The sequence below is a fragment of the Camelus bactrianus genome, chromosome 10 (genome assembly GCF_048773025.1).
Source record: "Camelus bactrianus isolate YW-2024 breed Bactrian camel chromosome 10, ASM4877302v1, whole genome shotgun sequence".
Lineage (NCBI taxonomy): Eukaryota > Metazoa > Chordata > Mammalia > Artiodactyla > Camelidae > Camelus > Camelus bactrianus.
Genome location: NC_133548.1, coordinates 35,848,973 through 35,862,355, shown reverse-complemented (window position 1 = coordinate 35,862,355; position 13,383 = coordinate 35,848,973). Strand labels below are relative to the sequence as shown.

Below are 13,383 nucleotides of genomic sequence, written 5' to 3'. Positions count from 1 at the left end.
CTCACCCACAGCCGTGACCTCTGAGACTCAGGATCCCCAGGGGAAGCAGTCCAGGGATAGGTCATTACCCACCAGGCCCTGGAATTGAGAAGTCTCCTGAAAAGACAGGGCCCCTAACTCTGGGCCAGATGCCTCAGAAGGGTTTGTTCTCCCATGTAAGTATCCCAAGGAAACTGGTTAGGTAGGGGTTGTTAACCCATTCTGCAGATGAAATCAAGCCAGGATTCAAAAAGCCCAGCATCTTGCCAGTCAGGAGACCTCTGTGAGTGGTGGTGAACTCTCTCATCCCCTGGTTTCCTGCTTTGGAGCTGCAGCTGAGCTCTGGGAATTCTCCCCTCACATTCTCTCTCACAAGCCTTCTCCTCACACTGTTCAGACCCTCAGCATTTGGCTGGCACTTCTCCAGCCAAATGTTTACTCTCAGCTCATCTTGTTTTTAAATGTCTGTCACTCCCCTTCTCAAAACCCTTCGATGGCTCCCCACTGCCCAGAGGACACAGCCCATCCTCCTTGGCAAGCTCAGGGCCTCCACAATCTGTCCCCGTGGAAGTGCCTGGGCTAGTGGCTGTTTACGACCTCTGTGTGCCCAAGTTCTACTCCTCAGATTACCTGTCACTTCCCAGTCACTCCCTGGACTTCTACATCTCTGCACCATTGCTAATGTTGAGCTCTCATCCTGGAATGTCCTCCCCTGATATTTCCACCTGTCAAATCCTTCTTACCCTTCAAAACCTAGCTCAAGCCTTCTTGGTCCTCCCCCCGCAGTTAGTGAAAACTCCGTTCTTCATATTCCTGCTGTTAACCTCTACTTAGCAGTTATTTTCCTGGAACTTGTATTAGAGTTCCTTGTGTTTGTGGTGTCCGCCCACCTCCCCACACTAGGCCATGAGTTAGCTGAGGAAAGAAAGTAGGTCTTGCTCATCTCCAGATTCTGCATGGTGCCCAGCCAGTGGCAGGAGCTTAAAAATGTTGCTGAATGTATCAAAAAGGTGAGTGATAACAGACATCTGATGCTGGCACTGGGGCCAGATGGCATTTCCTGTCCTATCCCAGCAGTCACACTACTGGCTCAACATGTCTGGCTACTTGACAGCCTCCCCCATCAGACCTGTCAGCAACCTGAGGGTAGCAATCTGTGTGTCTTGCTCACACATGTACCCCCAGTCCCTAGTACAGAGCAGCACAGCATTTGTGTAAATATTTGCTGAGACAAGTGAATGGCGTATTCATTTGATTCCCAGGAACGACTGAGCACTCAGCTTCTGCCTCCCTGAGCTCCCCAGGATGGGAGGGGGAGGATGTTCTGTCTCAGAACAACCCATCCCAGGGCTCCCTGAAGACAGAGGTACCCAGGCTGGTCCACAGGAGCTGGACCCATCATACTTACTGGTGGTACATCCGCAACACATCATAGAGATAGTCCTTTTCTGCATCATTTTCAATCAGAAAATCCACCTGGAAAAACCCAAGGGCAGAATTTCATCTCCGGGCCCAGCACCCCCCCAGCAGATCCCAGGGAGAGGAAGTCCACTGCTGGGGGACCACCTCAGTATCTCCTCAGGGTTGTGAGAAGAGGAGGAGAGCCAGAGGCCAGGCTGGCCCTCTGTCTCCAACACATCAGACTGTGGAGACCACCCCAATGTGGTCAGAGGAGTACCTCTATGCATCCACATGTGGTCTGGCTGAGCCTTGTCCCCAGGAGGGGTGATGCGTGTGCACACACATATCATACATGTGACCACCACGTGATAGCGATGCAGCCGTGCTGTGGATCACCTCCATGGCTATGCCATTACGTCCAGGTGGCTACACTAATGTTGGCTGCCCGGTCTGGAAGAAGCCCATTGTCTTACCTGATGGTGGCTGTAGTGCCGGATAACTGCTTTCAGAAAGGATTTAGGCCATTCGTTCAGATAGCACATCCCACCCGCCACGCACCCTACCACTGAATTCTTCCCTGTCCAGTCCTGGGCTGGCCCTGACTTCTGGCCACTCCTTCCCCTCCCCAGGTCCCTGTATGTCTTTCTCCCAACCCAACACCAGGGGGAGAATCAGGTTACATTATTTCAACTTCACTGACGTCAATGGCTGGGAGTCCAGGGTCGGGGTCAAGAGCTGTTTCAGTAGCACCTCAATCCCAGGGAAGCTGGTGGGCCAGAAGCCCTGAATTCCACCCCTAGAGCAGCTCAGTGTGAATCTCTATGCATTACATCCTTAGCTCTCTCTTTAGCCCAAGACTGAGTGAGAGGGCAGGGTGGAGACTCAAGGGATTCTAGGGCCCTGCCTTCTTCCAGCCCCCAGGCCCAACAGCATGGTCCTCAGCCCACAAAGGGAGAAGCCGCTGCTGGAAGCTGCAAGTTCCCACCTGATCAGTCCTCAGAGGAGGGCCGGAGCAACTTTGCTTCTTTCTGTGGGTGTCTTAAGGGTTCTAGAAGGCTGGAACTTTGTCCCTCCCAATACAGAGAGGACATAGTGGGCCCAGCCGCCCTGGAGATTTCTGGCCTGAGCAGTGGGTACAGAGTGCAGATTTCTGGTCTCCACCCAAGTCAGGCCTTTCAGGGAAAAAAACTCCAAGGCCTCTTTGAGCCAAAATTTCAAACCCTTTGCTTGCAAGATGATCTCCTGTATCTCTAATCTCCATCTCTCACCTCTGCACTGTTGGCTTGGTCCATAATGAGCAAGGGAAAAGAACATCTTTGGGATGACTCTTGGAGCCGCAGATGTTCTGCTCTCTAGAAGCATAAAAACCTCATCTGCTCTGGTTGCAGTGAGGACACACTGACCAAAGGGCTTCTAGCCCAATTCCAGCCGTGGGGGCGGGGGTTGACACAAGACAAAGAATAGGAGAGAGAATCTCTTATTGGCTGAGGCTGTAAGACTGAAGCTCTCTCGCACCCCTCCTTGCAGAAATGCCTCTTGTTGCATTATTAAATGTAAGAAGTGAGGCAGTGTCCTCGGTAGACAGCATTGGGTGGAAAGTGGGAGTGGAAGGCAATTTCCAACGTTAGAACCTAGGATTCTGCTTTTCTGCCTTCCTGGGTCAGGCACAGATCACCTGGAGATGCTGTTTGTGGAAAGAGCCTGTTTCCGGGGGTCCCGGGCTCCTGGTCCTTGTGGGCAGCTGTCCAATGCTGATCATGGCATCCAGAGCCCCCACTCAGAAACCACATCCTACCAGTCCTCCTTCTAAGGCAGCCCACAAAGTTCAGCTCTTTACCCTGATATCCACCCACTCTCACCAGTTAGGTCACTCCAATCCTGGTTTTCAGTTCTGCCCTTACCCGCTCTTCCAGGGTCATGTCCATCATTTCCTAAGTGGGACTCAGGCTGCAGCTGAACAGACCCTTCCTCCAACACACTGGAACCTCCCCATCCTCACTCAGAATGTCCCATCTACCCCCATAAACTGAACTCATCCTCCTGAAAAATTATCCACATACCATAACATCTGGGAAAACATGTCCGATTTATGTAGAATGCTCTTTAAATACAAATCTAAATGATAAATCAAAATGCTGATAGTCTTGTGACCTGACCAAGGCCCCATCCGGGAGTGTCTCTGAAGAGACTCAGGGATAACAGCTCTGTTTTGTTCTTTGACCACACCCGAGTGGAAACACAAACTCACACCTCACTCCTTAGGTTTAAAGGCCCCAAGGAAAACAGTTGGGAGGGATGGAACTTTCTCTGGGAGCCTGAACGTGCAGTAACATCGCTGTAATTCAATTTTCACTTTTTAAATATTTTTAAAACTTATAGGGTGTCCCCTCCTTCTGGAATCTTGGTTGAAACAAACTCCCCAGGAGGGTCTGCCCAGCACCACCCCAAGGATCAGCTTCTGGGAGCCCTGCCCTAGGGCACTTTGTACCAAAGTCTTGTGCCCAGGTACCTGTAACACACCTGGCACACAGCAGGTGTTTGGTCGTTGCCATGCCATGCACACGTGCACAGTGCTCAGTGCTGCCTGCCAAATGATGAATGAACTCCAGCTGCCTTAGTCTAGAGCCTTCCTTCCATCCTCTGGGCCCAATCCTGAGTCACTTTCCCATCACTCCTTAGTACACAGCCTCCTGGATCTGTCTCCTCTTAGCTCAGTTCCAGTCCCAGACCCACACAAGATGGTCTTCCCTGCCTTCTCCCATTTGATCCTTGCCCTCATTTAAGGGGAATCCAAGCCCCTCTTGCAGAGTCTTTCCTGACCATGCCCAGCCCAGAGCCTCCTCATTGACCTCCCAGCCTGAGGCCCTTTTTTCCTGGCTCCCTCATTCAGGCCAGACTTGGCTTACATACTGTCCACCATGTCTGAAGAACTCTGCTTGTATGATCCTTAACCTCCCAACAACCCTCTGAGGGGGATGGATGTTATTATCCCCATTTGACAGATGAGGAAATCAAGGCTCAGAGAAGTGGCAGAGAAGAGACTCCACCCTATGCCTGGCTCCAAAATCCCTACGTTTTTTTCTTTTTCCAAACTACCTCATGAACTTCCTTGTTTGCATTTGTCTAATACACATTTATTGTACACCAATTGTGTGCAAGATAGCATGTCTTCTTTCTCCAGCTAGATTTAGAAAGCTTTTCCTTTTCTTGGATCCCTCTTCATGACAGGCACAGAAACCCTAAGGAGCCCACCCATCTGTAAATAACTGTGTGTGGTGGGGTCTCTTTACCACATCGATTCCCGCATCCCTGCATCAGCATTCTCTGTGCTCTGCTGTGGGCTTCTCTGGGTGAGAGGGACACACCTCTCCACCTCACAAGGTTCAGGCCTCTCGTGTGGGGCACTGGAGGCAAATTCAGGCTTTGGCTTTGGGTCTTGTCCAGCCTCATCTCCCTACCTTCCTCCCATGGACTGGCCCACAAGACAGCAGCACAGGGGAAGCTCATAAACCTTCAGCTCGTGCAAATTCAACTCCATGCCTGCACTCAGCCAAAGACAGAGAAAGAGAGCAAGAAGCAAATTAAATAATGCATGTTGTTCCGCTGGGTGACATCTGCCCTTCCCGGGCCGTGGTGGGGATCAAATGAGTGAACGTCTGTAAAGTACTTAGAATAGTGCCCAGGGCCCTGAAATTTCAAGGGCTCTAAAATGTGTGCTAGATCTCTTCCTTTTTGCCTCCAGACCCCAAACCTAGCCTTCTCTGTCCAGTTTTGTGTCCCAGGAAGCTTTGCCTGGGCTCCCTGCCCTCTGCTTCCTGCTGTGTGCAGCCAGTGGGGTGGTGAGAGGGCCTGAGGAGAAAGGGAATGGGGTTCTGATTGCCCAGCTCCCTCAGTGCTGGACCACCGTGGGGCAGGTGCCCTCACCTGAGGCTGCCGCGTCTGACTGGTGTCTCTCAGCAGCCTGGCTCTCCCTGGTTCTGGGAACCCCCTCCCCCTGCCCCTTAGGACCCCATGGCTTCCTGCTGCTGTCCCCCTCAGGCTGTGTTACCATACCTTGTCAGTTCACCCATCCCTGCCCCTCCTTGTAGGCAGTCCCTTCATGAAACCCTTGTTCCCCATTTGGATGAGCCCCCTGCTTCCTGCTGCGCCCCTGGCTGGTGTGGAACATTAGCTGTTGGTACTGGTGGTACCAGCAGTACTTCTTCTCTGTGAGCTCTTCCTCCACCTTTAAGTCTCCTCAAATGCCAGGTCTCCTAGGTCAAGCATTTCCTCAGGCTCCCTCACAAAGCCTGTCCTGTCATTCTCTGTGCACATGACAGCACTTTGTTCCCACCTCTGCTATGGGACCCATTGAGCTGTGCCGGACTTTCTTTCTTCACCTACCTGTCTCCCTACTAATCCATATGTGGCCTCAACACAGGCCTGGGGGAATGTGGAGGGCGAGGCCACAGGCCTTTCCCCATTGGGGTCTGTACCTCTCTGTGCTTCAGTTTCCTCATCTGTAAAATGGGGATAAAGTTATCTCATAGGATTTCATCCTTCTATGAGGGATTGAAATTTGTTTTTTTTTTTTTTATTATTCACTAAGTTAATAATTGGTAAATACTTAGAACAATGCCTGGAAAGCACCAAGTTCTAAGTGTCTGTTAAATAAAACTAAGTAAGACTAGATAAATACAAATTCTTTGTTCTCAGAAGCTGGGAGAGAGTGGACCATCCATAAATGTTGGCGGGATGAATGGATCTAGCTCCACTTCGGCCCAGGCCTTCACAGCATGCATTCGAGAAAGTACTGGGTTTATTTGACTCTTGTTTTATTATCCTCCATCTTTTTAAGAGACTTGTGTCCTGCTAATTAGTTGGTAGACTTTGACCCAGTGTTTGGCCCAGCTGATCACTCCTTCCTTTCGCTGTTCTCCTGTCTTGCTGTTCTTTCTCCCCTTCCTCTCCTCTACAGGTTGGGATGCCCTGGGCTCTGTCCTGAGTCTTCTCTCCATCTGCATGGTTTCCCTAAATGACCTCATCTGTCTCTGAGGTTTAAATATCATTTATACCCCAAGGACTCACTGAGGCTTATCCCCAGCACAGACCTCTCCCCTGATTCTCACACTCCCACAGCTACTGGCTTTCTCAGTCACTTCACTACCTGAATGTCGAAAAGGCATCTTCAATCTAAAACATTCATGTATCCTGGATCTGGCCACTCCACCTAGTCCAACCCCCTCCTCCCCCTAGACCTACTGCAGGAGCTTCCTAACTTTGGCCCTCTCAGTCTATCTACCAGCAGTCAGAGCAATCCTTTTTAAATGTAAGTTATGTCACTTCCATGCTGGCTTCTCTCACTTAGAACAAAGCCCCAAATCCGGAGTGAGGCCTATCAGGTCTCCAGTATCCCTCTGATCCATCTCCCACCACTCTTCATTCTGTAATTTCTCTCAGAAACATCATTCTACTTGCTGTTCCTAAAGAAGGCAAGCATATACTTGCCTCAGGGCCCTTGCACTTGCTGTTCCCTCTTCCTGGAATGCTCTTCTGCATATATCCTCATGGCTCCTTCCCTTCCTTCTTCTAAGTCTCTGTTCAAATAGCACCGCTTCAGAGGCCTTCCTGACTGCCCTATATAAAGTACCACTTTGTTACTCCCTATCCCCTCACCTCATAGCATTCATAACTACTTCGCATTATGTGATACTTTCATTGGTTCACTTGTTAACTGTCTGTCTTCCCCACTAGAATGTGCTCTCTAAGAGGGCAGAGACTTTGTGTTGTTATTCAATGGTTAGAGTACTGCCTGGCATATATTATTATCTCAGTCAGTATCTATAGCATATGCATGAATGAATGATTAGCAAATCCCTAGAAGGCAGGGGCTCTTTCTGATCTTCTTATTTATTCCCACAGGCCCTCCTGCCAGATGCCTAGCCTCAGGCAGGTACACCACAGATATCCATAAATGCATGACTGCTGAACAGGCAATAAATCCTTTTTGAACAAATGAGTAACCAAGTTCCTGCAAAGTGCAGGTACAGTGAGCAGAGGGGAGGCCTTGTTTTAAAAAGCTGGTTCTCTGAGGGAGAAGCCTTAGTTTCTGATGCCCTGTCCCCTTGCCTTGGTATCCTGGCCCAAGGCTGTGACCAGGAAGGGCATGCAAGTGCTGCTGGTGGCCTTGGGGAAACTGCACAAGTCCAGAGGACAGACTCCACTCAGTAGCCTCGACTCTGTTGCCTCATCCAACAGGACACTCTGCAGGCATCAACTAGGAACAGCGTGGCCATTTACCAAATGATGACTATATGCCCAGAGTAGTCAGGACTTGACTTCCTACTTAATCCCATCTCTCCCGTAAGATAAGTACTATGAATCTCATCTCACAGCTGAGGAACCTAAAACTCAGAAAGATTAAGTGACTTGCCCAAGGTCTCACTGGCAGCGAGTGACAGGATTGGATTTGACCCCAGTTTTGCCTAACTCCAGATAATAGACAACAACAGTGGACATTTTCTGAGGACTCACTATAAAGGCCAGGGTCTATTTAAGCTCCTTACACATGTGTAGCTCTCATCCAGCACTCACAATAAACTTACTAGTTAAATATTATTGTTATCCTCATTTAACAAATTGGAGAACTCAGGCACAGACATGTTAATAACTTGCTCCAGGTCACATAGCCCATTCCATGACAACACGCTACCTTTAATGTTACCTACAACGACTAAGGATTTAGATTACAAACCATTCCCAAGGGGTAAATATGTTCTAAAGCACCAAGGAAGGGACATCTAGAAAGCAATCAACAGCAAGCTATAAATTTCACCCAGTATGCCTGTGTGCCCTCATCTCTCTCCTCTGCTGCTTTATCCTGTCTCCCCAGTTCCTAGATGATCTCCAACCTGGGAGGGGAAGGCTGCTGCGGCCTCCAAAGCAGCAGGGCACAAAGTCCAGCCCAGGCCTTGCTCATCATGCCCCGCCTGCCCTGCCTGCACACACAGGAGCATTAATAGGTAATGACTCTTGCAATGAGGAAGAGCAGAACAGTGGAAACACAGAGGCCTGAGGCCCTTTGGAGTCTGTGTGGCCCGGGAAGGAGGAACAGGAGCTAATTCAGGGGCTGAGTCAGCCACCAGGGACCCTAGAAATAATTGTCTCAAAGAGGCAAAGAGAAGTACCCCATAGGGAGAAGGCAAAAGAGGACCCAGCATTACTTTCAGCCCAGGGGCAGGAAACTGAAATTCAAGCCTGAGTCTTCTTGGGGTGGGGGACGGGAGGTTGTGCTCCTTCCAAGCGGGTTGCCTGAAATCAACACTCACCAAATGTCCTCAGGGGCTGAAATTTCTCCCCTCACATCCCTTTGCAACAGCATGTGCTGGTGAACACTGTCTCACAGTCCCCTTGCTATTCACCAGCCCCCATACTCCTGCTTGAACTTCCGGTTATCTCTCTTCCCGGAGATCCCAAGGCCTCCTTTTTAGAAGACTTCTATCAGTATGAGCTGCCCCCTTATGCTCCCACCAAACCTCAATCCCACCAGCACCCAGTCATGAGTAGTTATTAGTGTAGGGTCTTCCTCTGGCCCACATGACCAGCAGTTTGAGGGCACAGACTGGGTCTGGCACAGAGCAGGTGCTCAAAATATGTTTCTTAAGTAAACAACTGACCATTGGCCCCTAGCCCCAAGCCCTTGGCCCTTCGTCCCTGTGGCCCCCACACTGGCGGGCTCCTCGGGCTCCCCAGGGCCTCTCTGTGGTAGAGGGGCTAAGAATCTCGATCTTGCCTACTTGAGCTCTGTCCCTCAGTCCTGGGAAGGGGTTTGGCTTGGTCTAAAGACCCCTCTGGGGTCTGTGAGGGCCTTAAGGCAGTCACCTGTCCCTCAGGAGGGGCCTGTGGGTAGCTCCAGACACCCCTGGCTTCACCCTTGGGCTCTGAGGCATCCTCAGGCCTGGTGGGGAGGACTGCTGGGTCTCTTCAAATGGTCTTCTTTGGCCTCAGGGCCTCAGTGACTCTTGCACAGTTCTGGAAACAGCTTTGGAAAGCCTGGGTGAAATCTAGTAGCTTTCAGTGATGGTCTCTGAGGATCCTGGGCCACCAGTGAGGCGCCTCACAGGGACACAACAAGGGAGTGCCTAAAGGATATGGCCGACTCCCAGAACCTCCTCCCTTCCTCCCACTGCCCCCTGGCCAGCACCAGTTCCTCAGCAGCTTTTCAGGCCCTAAGAAATGCCCTTAAGTGGGGAGGGGGCTGCCTGAAGTGTTTCTAACTAGAATTCTGAGGTCAAAGGACAGAGAGAGACATCCAGTTCCCCTCCCCACCAGTCCTCACCTCTCAGGCCTTCTCTACCCACTCCAGCAGCCCAGAGCTGGCAGCACTAGGAGGGAGGGGGATTTGCCCACTATGGGGCATCTCAGAGAAATATCTGTCTCAGGCCAAGAATAGAAGGAATTCTAACCCCAGAGAAGTCCCAGTCCTGGAGGGCAGGAGAAAGGACACTTTCAGGAGAGCAGTTTAGGGGTTTTTACAGTCCCAGGGCTCCTCCCTCATTTTACTGAGGAACCCTGCTGGCAACCAAGACCCTCCGGTCCCAGCCCACGCAGAGCCCATAGATCCGGCTGGGAAAGGTTGGGGTGGTGCTGTGGTTGTTCATCTTCCACCCACCCTGCCCCAGACCTCGGGGTCCTGGGCGCTTAAGGGGCCCCTAGCAGCTCTGACCTTGTGCCGGAATTCTCGGGCCACCTTCCGGTCCATGGCTGGGCCAGATGGAGCCCCTCGCTACAAAATTAGCTTCTGCGCTCCTTCAAGTGCCGGGGGCCGGGCTGCCCTGAGCCGGCACAGGCAGCGACCGCGACAGGAGCGCCTGGGCGGGATGGGGCGGGGCCCGGGGCGGGCGGGGCGGGGCCCGGGCGGAGTGGGGCGGGGCCACTGGGAGGCGGGAGGCTCCTGTACCGAATCTCGTCGCCTCTTATTGACGCCCTGGGGTGCAAATGGGCTGGAGTGTGTGTATGCGGTGGTGGCGGCGGTAGTTGGACTTGAGGCTGGTGCTGCTCTAGGAAAGGCTCCCAAACACACGCGGTTGAGGGAAAGGATCTCAGGAAGCCATCCGTCACCCTTACCAGGCATCTCACCTTCTGCTTACATTCCGTTATGGCCTCCTCCGTGGGCTTTTCCCACTTGGAAGAAATCTTGGTTTTGTGAATTCCTTGGGGCTGGGTCTTACTGTGTCCCACAGGGCCCTGAACCAGTGGGTGTGAGTGCCCCACCCCTCCAGTCTCACACAGACACACACATACTCACTGAAGCACGAAAGTTCCTGGCAATGACAGCCTGCTTTATAGCCGACCTTTACCCAGGGCCCAGGCCCCATCTGGTTCATTTGTTTCAATTCCAAAGAAGTTTGCCCAACTCCTAGGTCTAGTGCTGGGGTGCAAAGACAATGATGAATCAAGACTGAGAGGAAAGAGGAGGCCAGAAGAGGGGTAATAAAAGCAGATGTGGATAGAGAGAGTGGGCACCTTTAATTACTGAGCTTGTTCATGGATTTAACCCAGGTTGAAGGCCTGCCTTGTTTTCACCTTGTGGAAGGGCAGGGGACAGGAAATGGACAGCAGCCCAAATCAGTGAACACTTACAACTGTAGCTTCAGGGATGCCTAAAGACCCTTTGCAGCACCCCCTCCCCCCAATAGCTGAAGTTATTACCAGCAGACTGTTTTCACCTTGGCTAAATTATTGTCTAGTTTAAGATGTAAATCCTTCCTGAAGAAAAACCTAAAAATATCATCCATGTTCTCACCTTAGTATTAACTAGTTAAGTCAAAGATAAAAGGGAAAGACTTGTGGGATTTTCAAAGGTCCAGGAAAGACACACATAATATATATCCTTCCAACTTACTTTGTTGATTTTCTGCATTTCATAACTGTATCATAGGATTGTTTATTTCCCACACAGAATCCAGGCAGAGCAGCAATTGCCCTTAAGAGGGGGAATGCCATCCACTGGCACCCCAACTCTTCTTTTACATGACCTCTGTCCCCGCAGGCTCTCTTCTTAAAACGCTTCCCTCTTGGCTTTCAGGACAACACTAGGTCCTGGTTCTCCACTGTTACCAAGTCCAAGCTTGCACTGCTCACTGAACAACAGGCCAATAAATGGAGAGACGAATTGTTGGGGCAAGGAACAGAAATTTTGTTTGGAAAGCCAGCAGACCAAGAAGATGATGGACCAGTGTCCCAAAGAACTATCTTCCCCAGGTTAGAATTCAGGATTCTTTTATACTAAAAGGGGAGGGGGTGTGGTTCGTTGCTGCAAACGTTGCTGCAGACTTCTCAGTGCTGTGCCAAAATCCTTTGTTCTTGCAGTTGTCCAGGTAAGTCCTGCCACAATGTTCCTATAAATCTCCAGCAAGACAAATGTTATTGTTTATTCTGCAACTTTTTATCTCTACATGGATGGAAAAGTGTTATACTTGTAAAGGTCAGAGCCTAGAAAATGGGCTAGCCTGTGTATTTCAGGCCATAGGCAACATTCTTAATTTGTAGCAAAAGCAACAGAATACAAAGGTTAAAGTAAAAGAAAAGAAATGAAGTCAGATTTGTTCTGAATGTTCCTTTTCAAGCTTCCTCAGAGATAACCCTGCCTTCATTCATTCCTTAACCGGTGTTCAGGCTCCATCCTTGGCTCTCTCCTTTTCATCTTACCATCTAAGCCCATGGCTTCAAATACCCTGTATGGGGATAGATATGTGTGCTTTATTTACCATTTTATTCCCAGAACAATGTGTGGTGAGGAGTAAATGTTCGACAAATTTGTTGAATAGATGAATGAATTAATGCATCCCAAATGTGTACCTCTGCCCAGGGGTCTAGGGGGGCCAGCACTATCATCACCACCATCATCTACAAGGCCTGGCATCTAGTTGGTGTTCTAACACTAGCTGTTCAAGTGAAGGATGCAAAGTTTCCTAAGGCTCTCAGACCCACATTTCTACCATTTTTAAATTCCTCCTGAACAGAGAGTATATCTCGTTCACAAAATTTAAGTTGTTGTTGTTGTTATTATCATTATCATAATCATCATCATCATCAAAGTTTTGCCTTGATTGGAGCAATAATATGGTAGTGTGAGACACTTCTGTCATTCAGTCAGCATTTCCCAAACTGAGGCCTGAGCTAGTGCTGGACATACAGAGGACTAAGGCATGATCCATTTCCTAGAGGTGCTCAAAACTGGGGGTAGGGTGGGGACTTGGGAACTCAAAAGGCTGTAGTGGGGAGTAGTAGGGGGCACAAGCTAGCACTCTGCAGGCGCGAACCTTGGTTCTGCCACTGACCACCAAGTAGCACGTAAAAGGAGAGCATAGGACAAGACTCCTACCAGCATCTTGGGTCTCTGGTGTAAGCAGCTTCCAGAACCCAAATTTCTGAGCCAGGAATCTCTGAGGAGCAAGGGATGTTGGTTGCTGCACAAACCGCCTGCCTCCTTGCTCCCTAAAGGGACTTAGGGCTGCGTGACCTGAATCCGGCCTCCCCTAGGGAGGGACAGCCGAAGGGCAAAGGCGGGGCCACCGCCAGGAGCCTGAATTATGGTAATGAGCTGGGCAGTCCAGTCACTTTAGCTCAGGGCGGAGCCAAACGCCTGGGAGGAGGGGCCAAGGGAACCCTTGGGCAAGAGAGCGAGCGGGACGGCGGCCTCCCGAGTTGAGGTGTGACTCTGCCTTCGCTGGAGAGGCTCTCGGAACCCTGGCCGTGCGGTCAGGCTTCCCAGTCCCCGCGAGCCCTTATGGCGGCCCCGGCGTCCGCGTTCTGCCTGCTACTTGCTTGCGTCTGGCTGCCCCGGGGTGAGCCGGCGGGGGAGACCTTCCCCGTGCAGTCTCTCGGTGAGAGGGGTGTGGACTGGGGGACGCCGCAGGCTAGGGGACGCCGCAGGCTAGGGGAACGGTTAGGAGGATGGGCCTGGGCAAGTTGGTGAGAGGGAGGAAGAAAGAAAGAAAGAAAGAGAGGAAGGGAGGAAGG

General features: G+C 50.9%; 2 protein-coding genes across 9 annotated transcripts in view; one reads left to right on the top strand and one right to left on the bottom strand.

The window, feature by feature from the left end:
* Positions 1-10,241, bottom strand: part of USH1C (USH1 protein network component harmonin) — a 44,967-nt gene extending 34,726 nt beyond the window's left edge. For 3 of the 4 annotated variants that reach the window (XM_074372296.1, XM_045523907.2, XM_045523908.2), the window contains exons 1-2: positions 10,085-10,241; positions 1,388-1,455 (exon numbers count right to left, since the gene is read on the bottom strand). In XM_074372296.1, the coding sequence (XP_074228397.1) occupies positions 1,388-1,455; positions 10,085-10,120 (104 nt within the window). In that variant the 5' untranslated portion in view covers positions 10,121-10,241. The remainder of the gene's footprint in view (positions 1-1,387; positions 1,456-10,084) is intronic. The other variant, XM_010964797.3, reaches the window with a different exon arrangement.
* Positions 10,242-12,669: 2,428 nt separating this feature from the next.
* The window catches only part of OTOG (otogelin), an 86,062-nt gene continuing 85,348 nt past the window's right edge, over positions 12,670-13,383 (top strand). For 3 of the 5 annotated variants that reach the window (XM_074372292.1, XM_074372294.1, XM_074372291.1), the window contains exon 1: positions 12,671-13,247. In XM_074372292.1, coding sequence (XP_074228393.1) covers positions 13,151-13,247 — 97 coding nt within the window. In that variant the 5' untranslated portion in view covers positions 12,671-13,150. Of the gene's footprint in view, positions 13,248-13,383 lie in introns of all 5 variants that reach the window. The other 2 variants (XM_074372295.1, XM_045523943.2) reach the window with 2 other exon arrangements.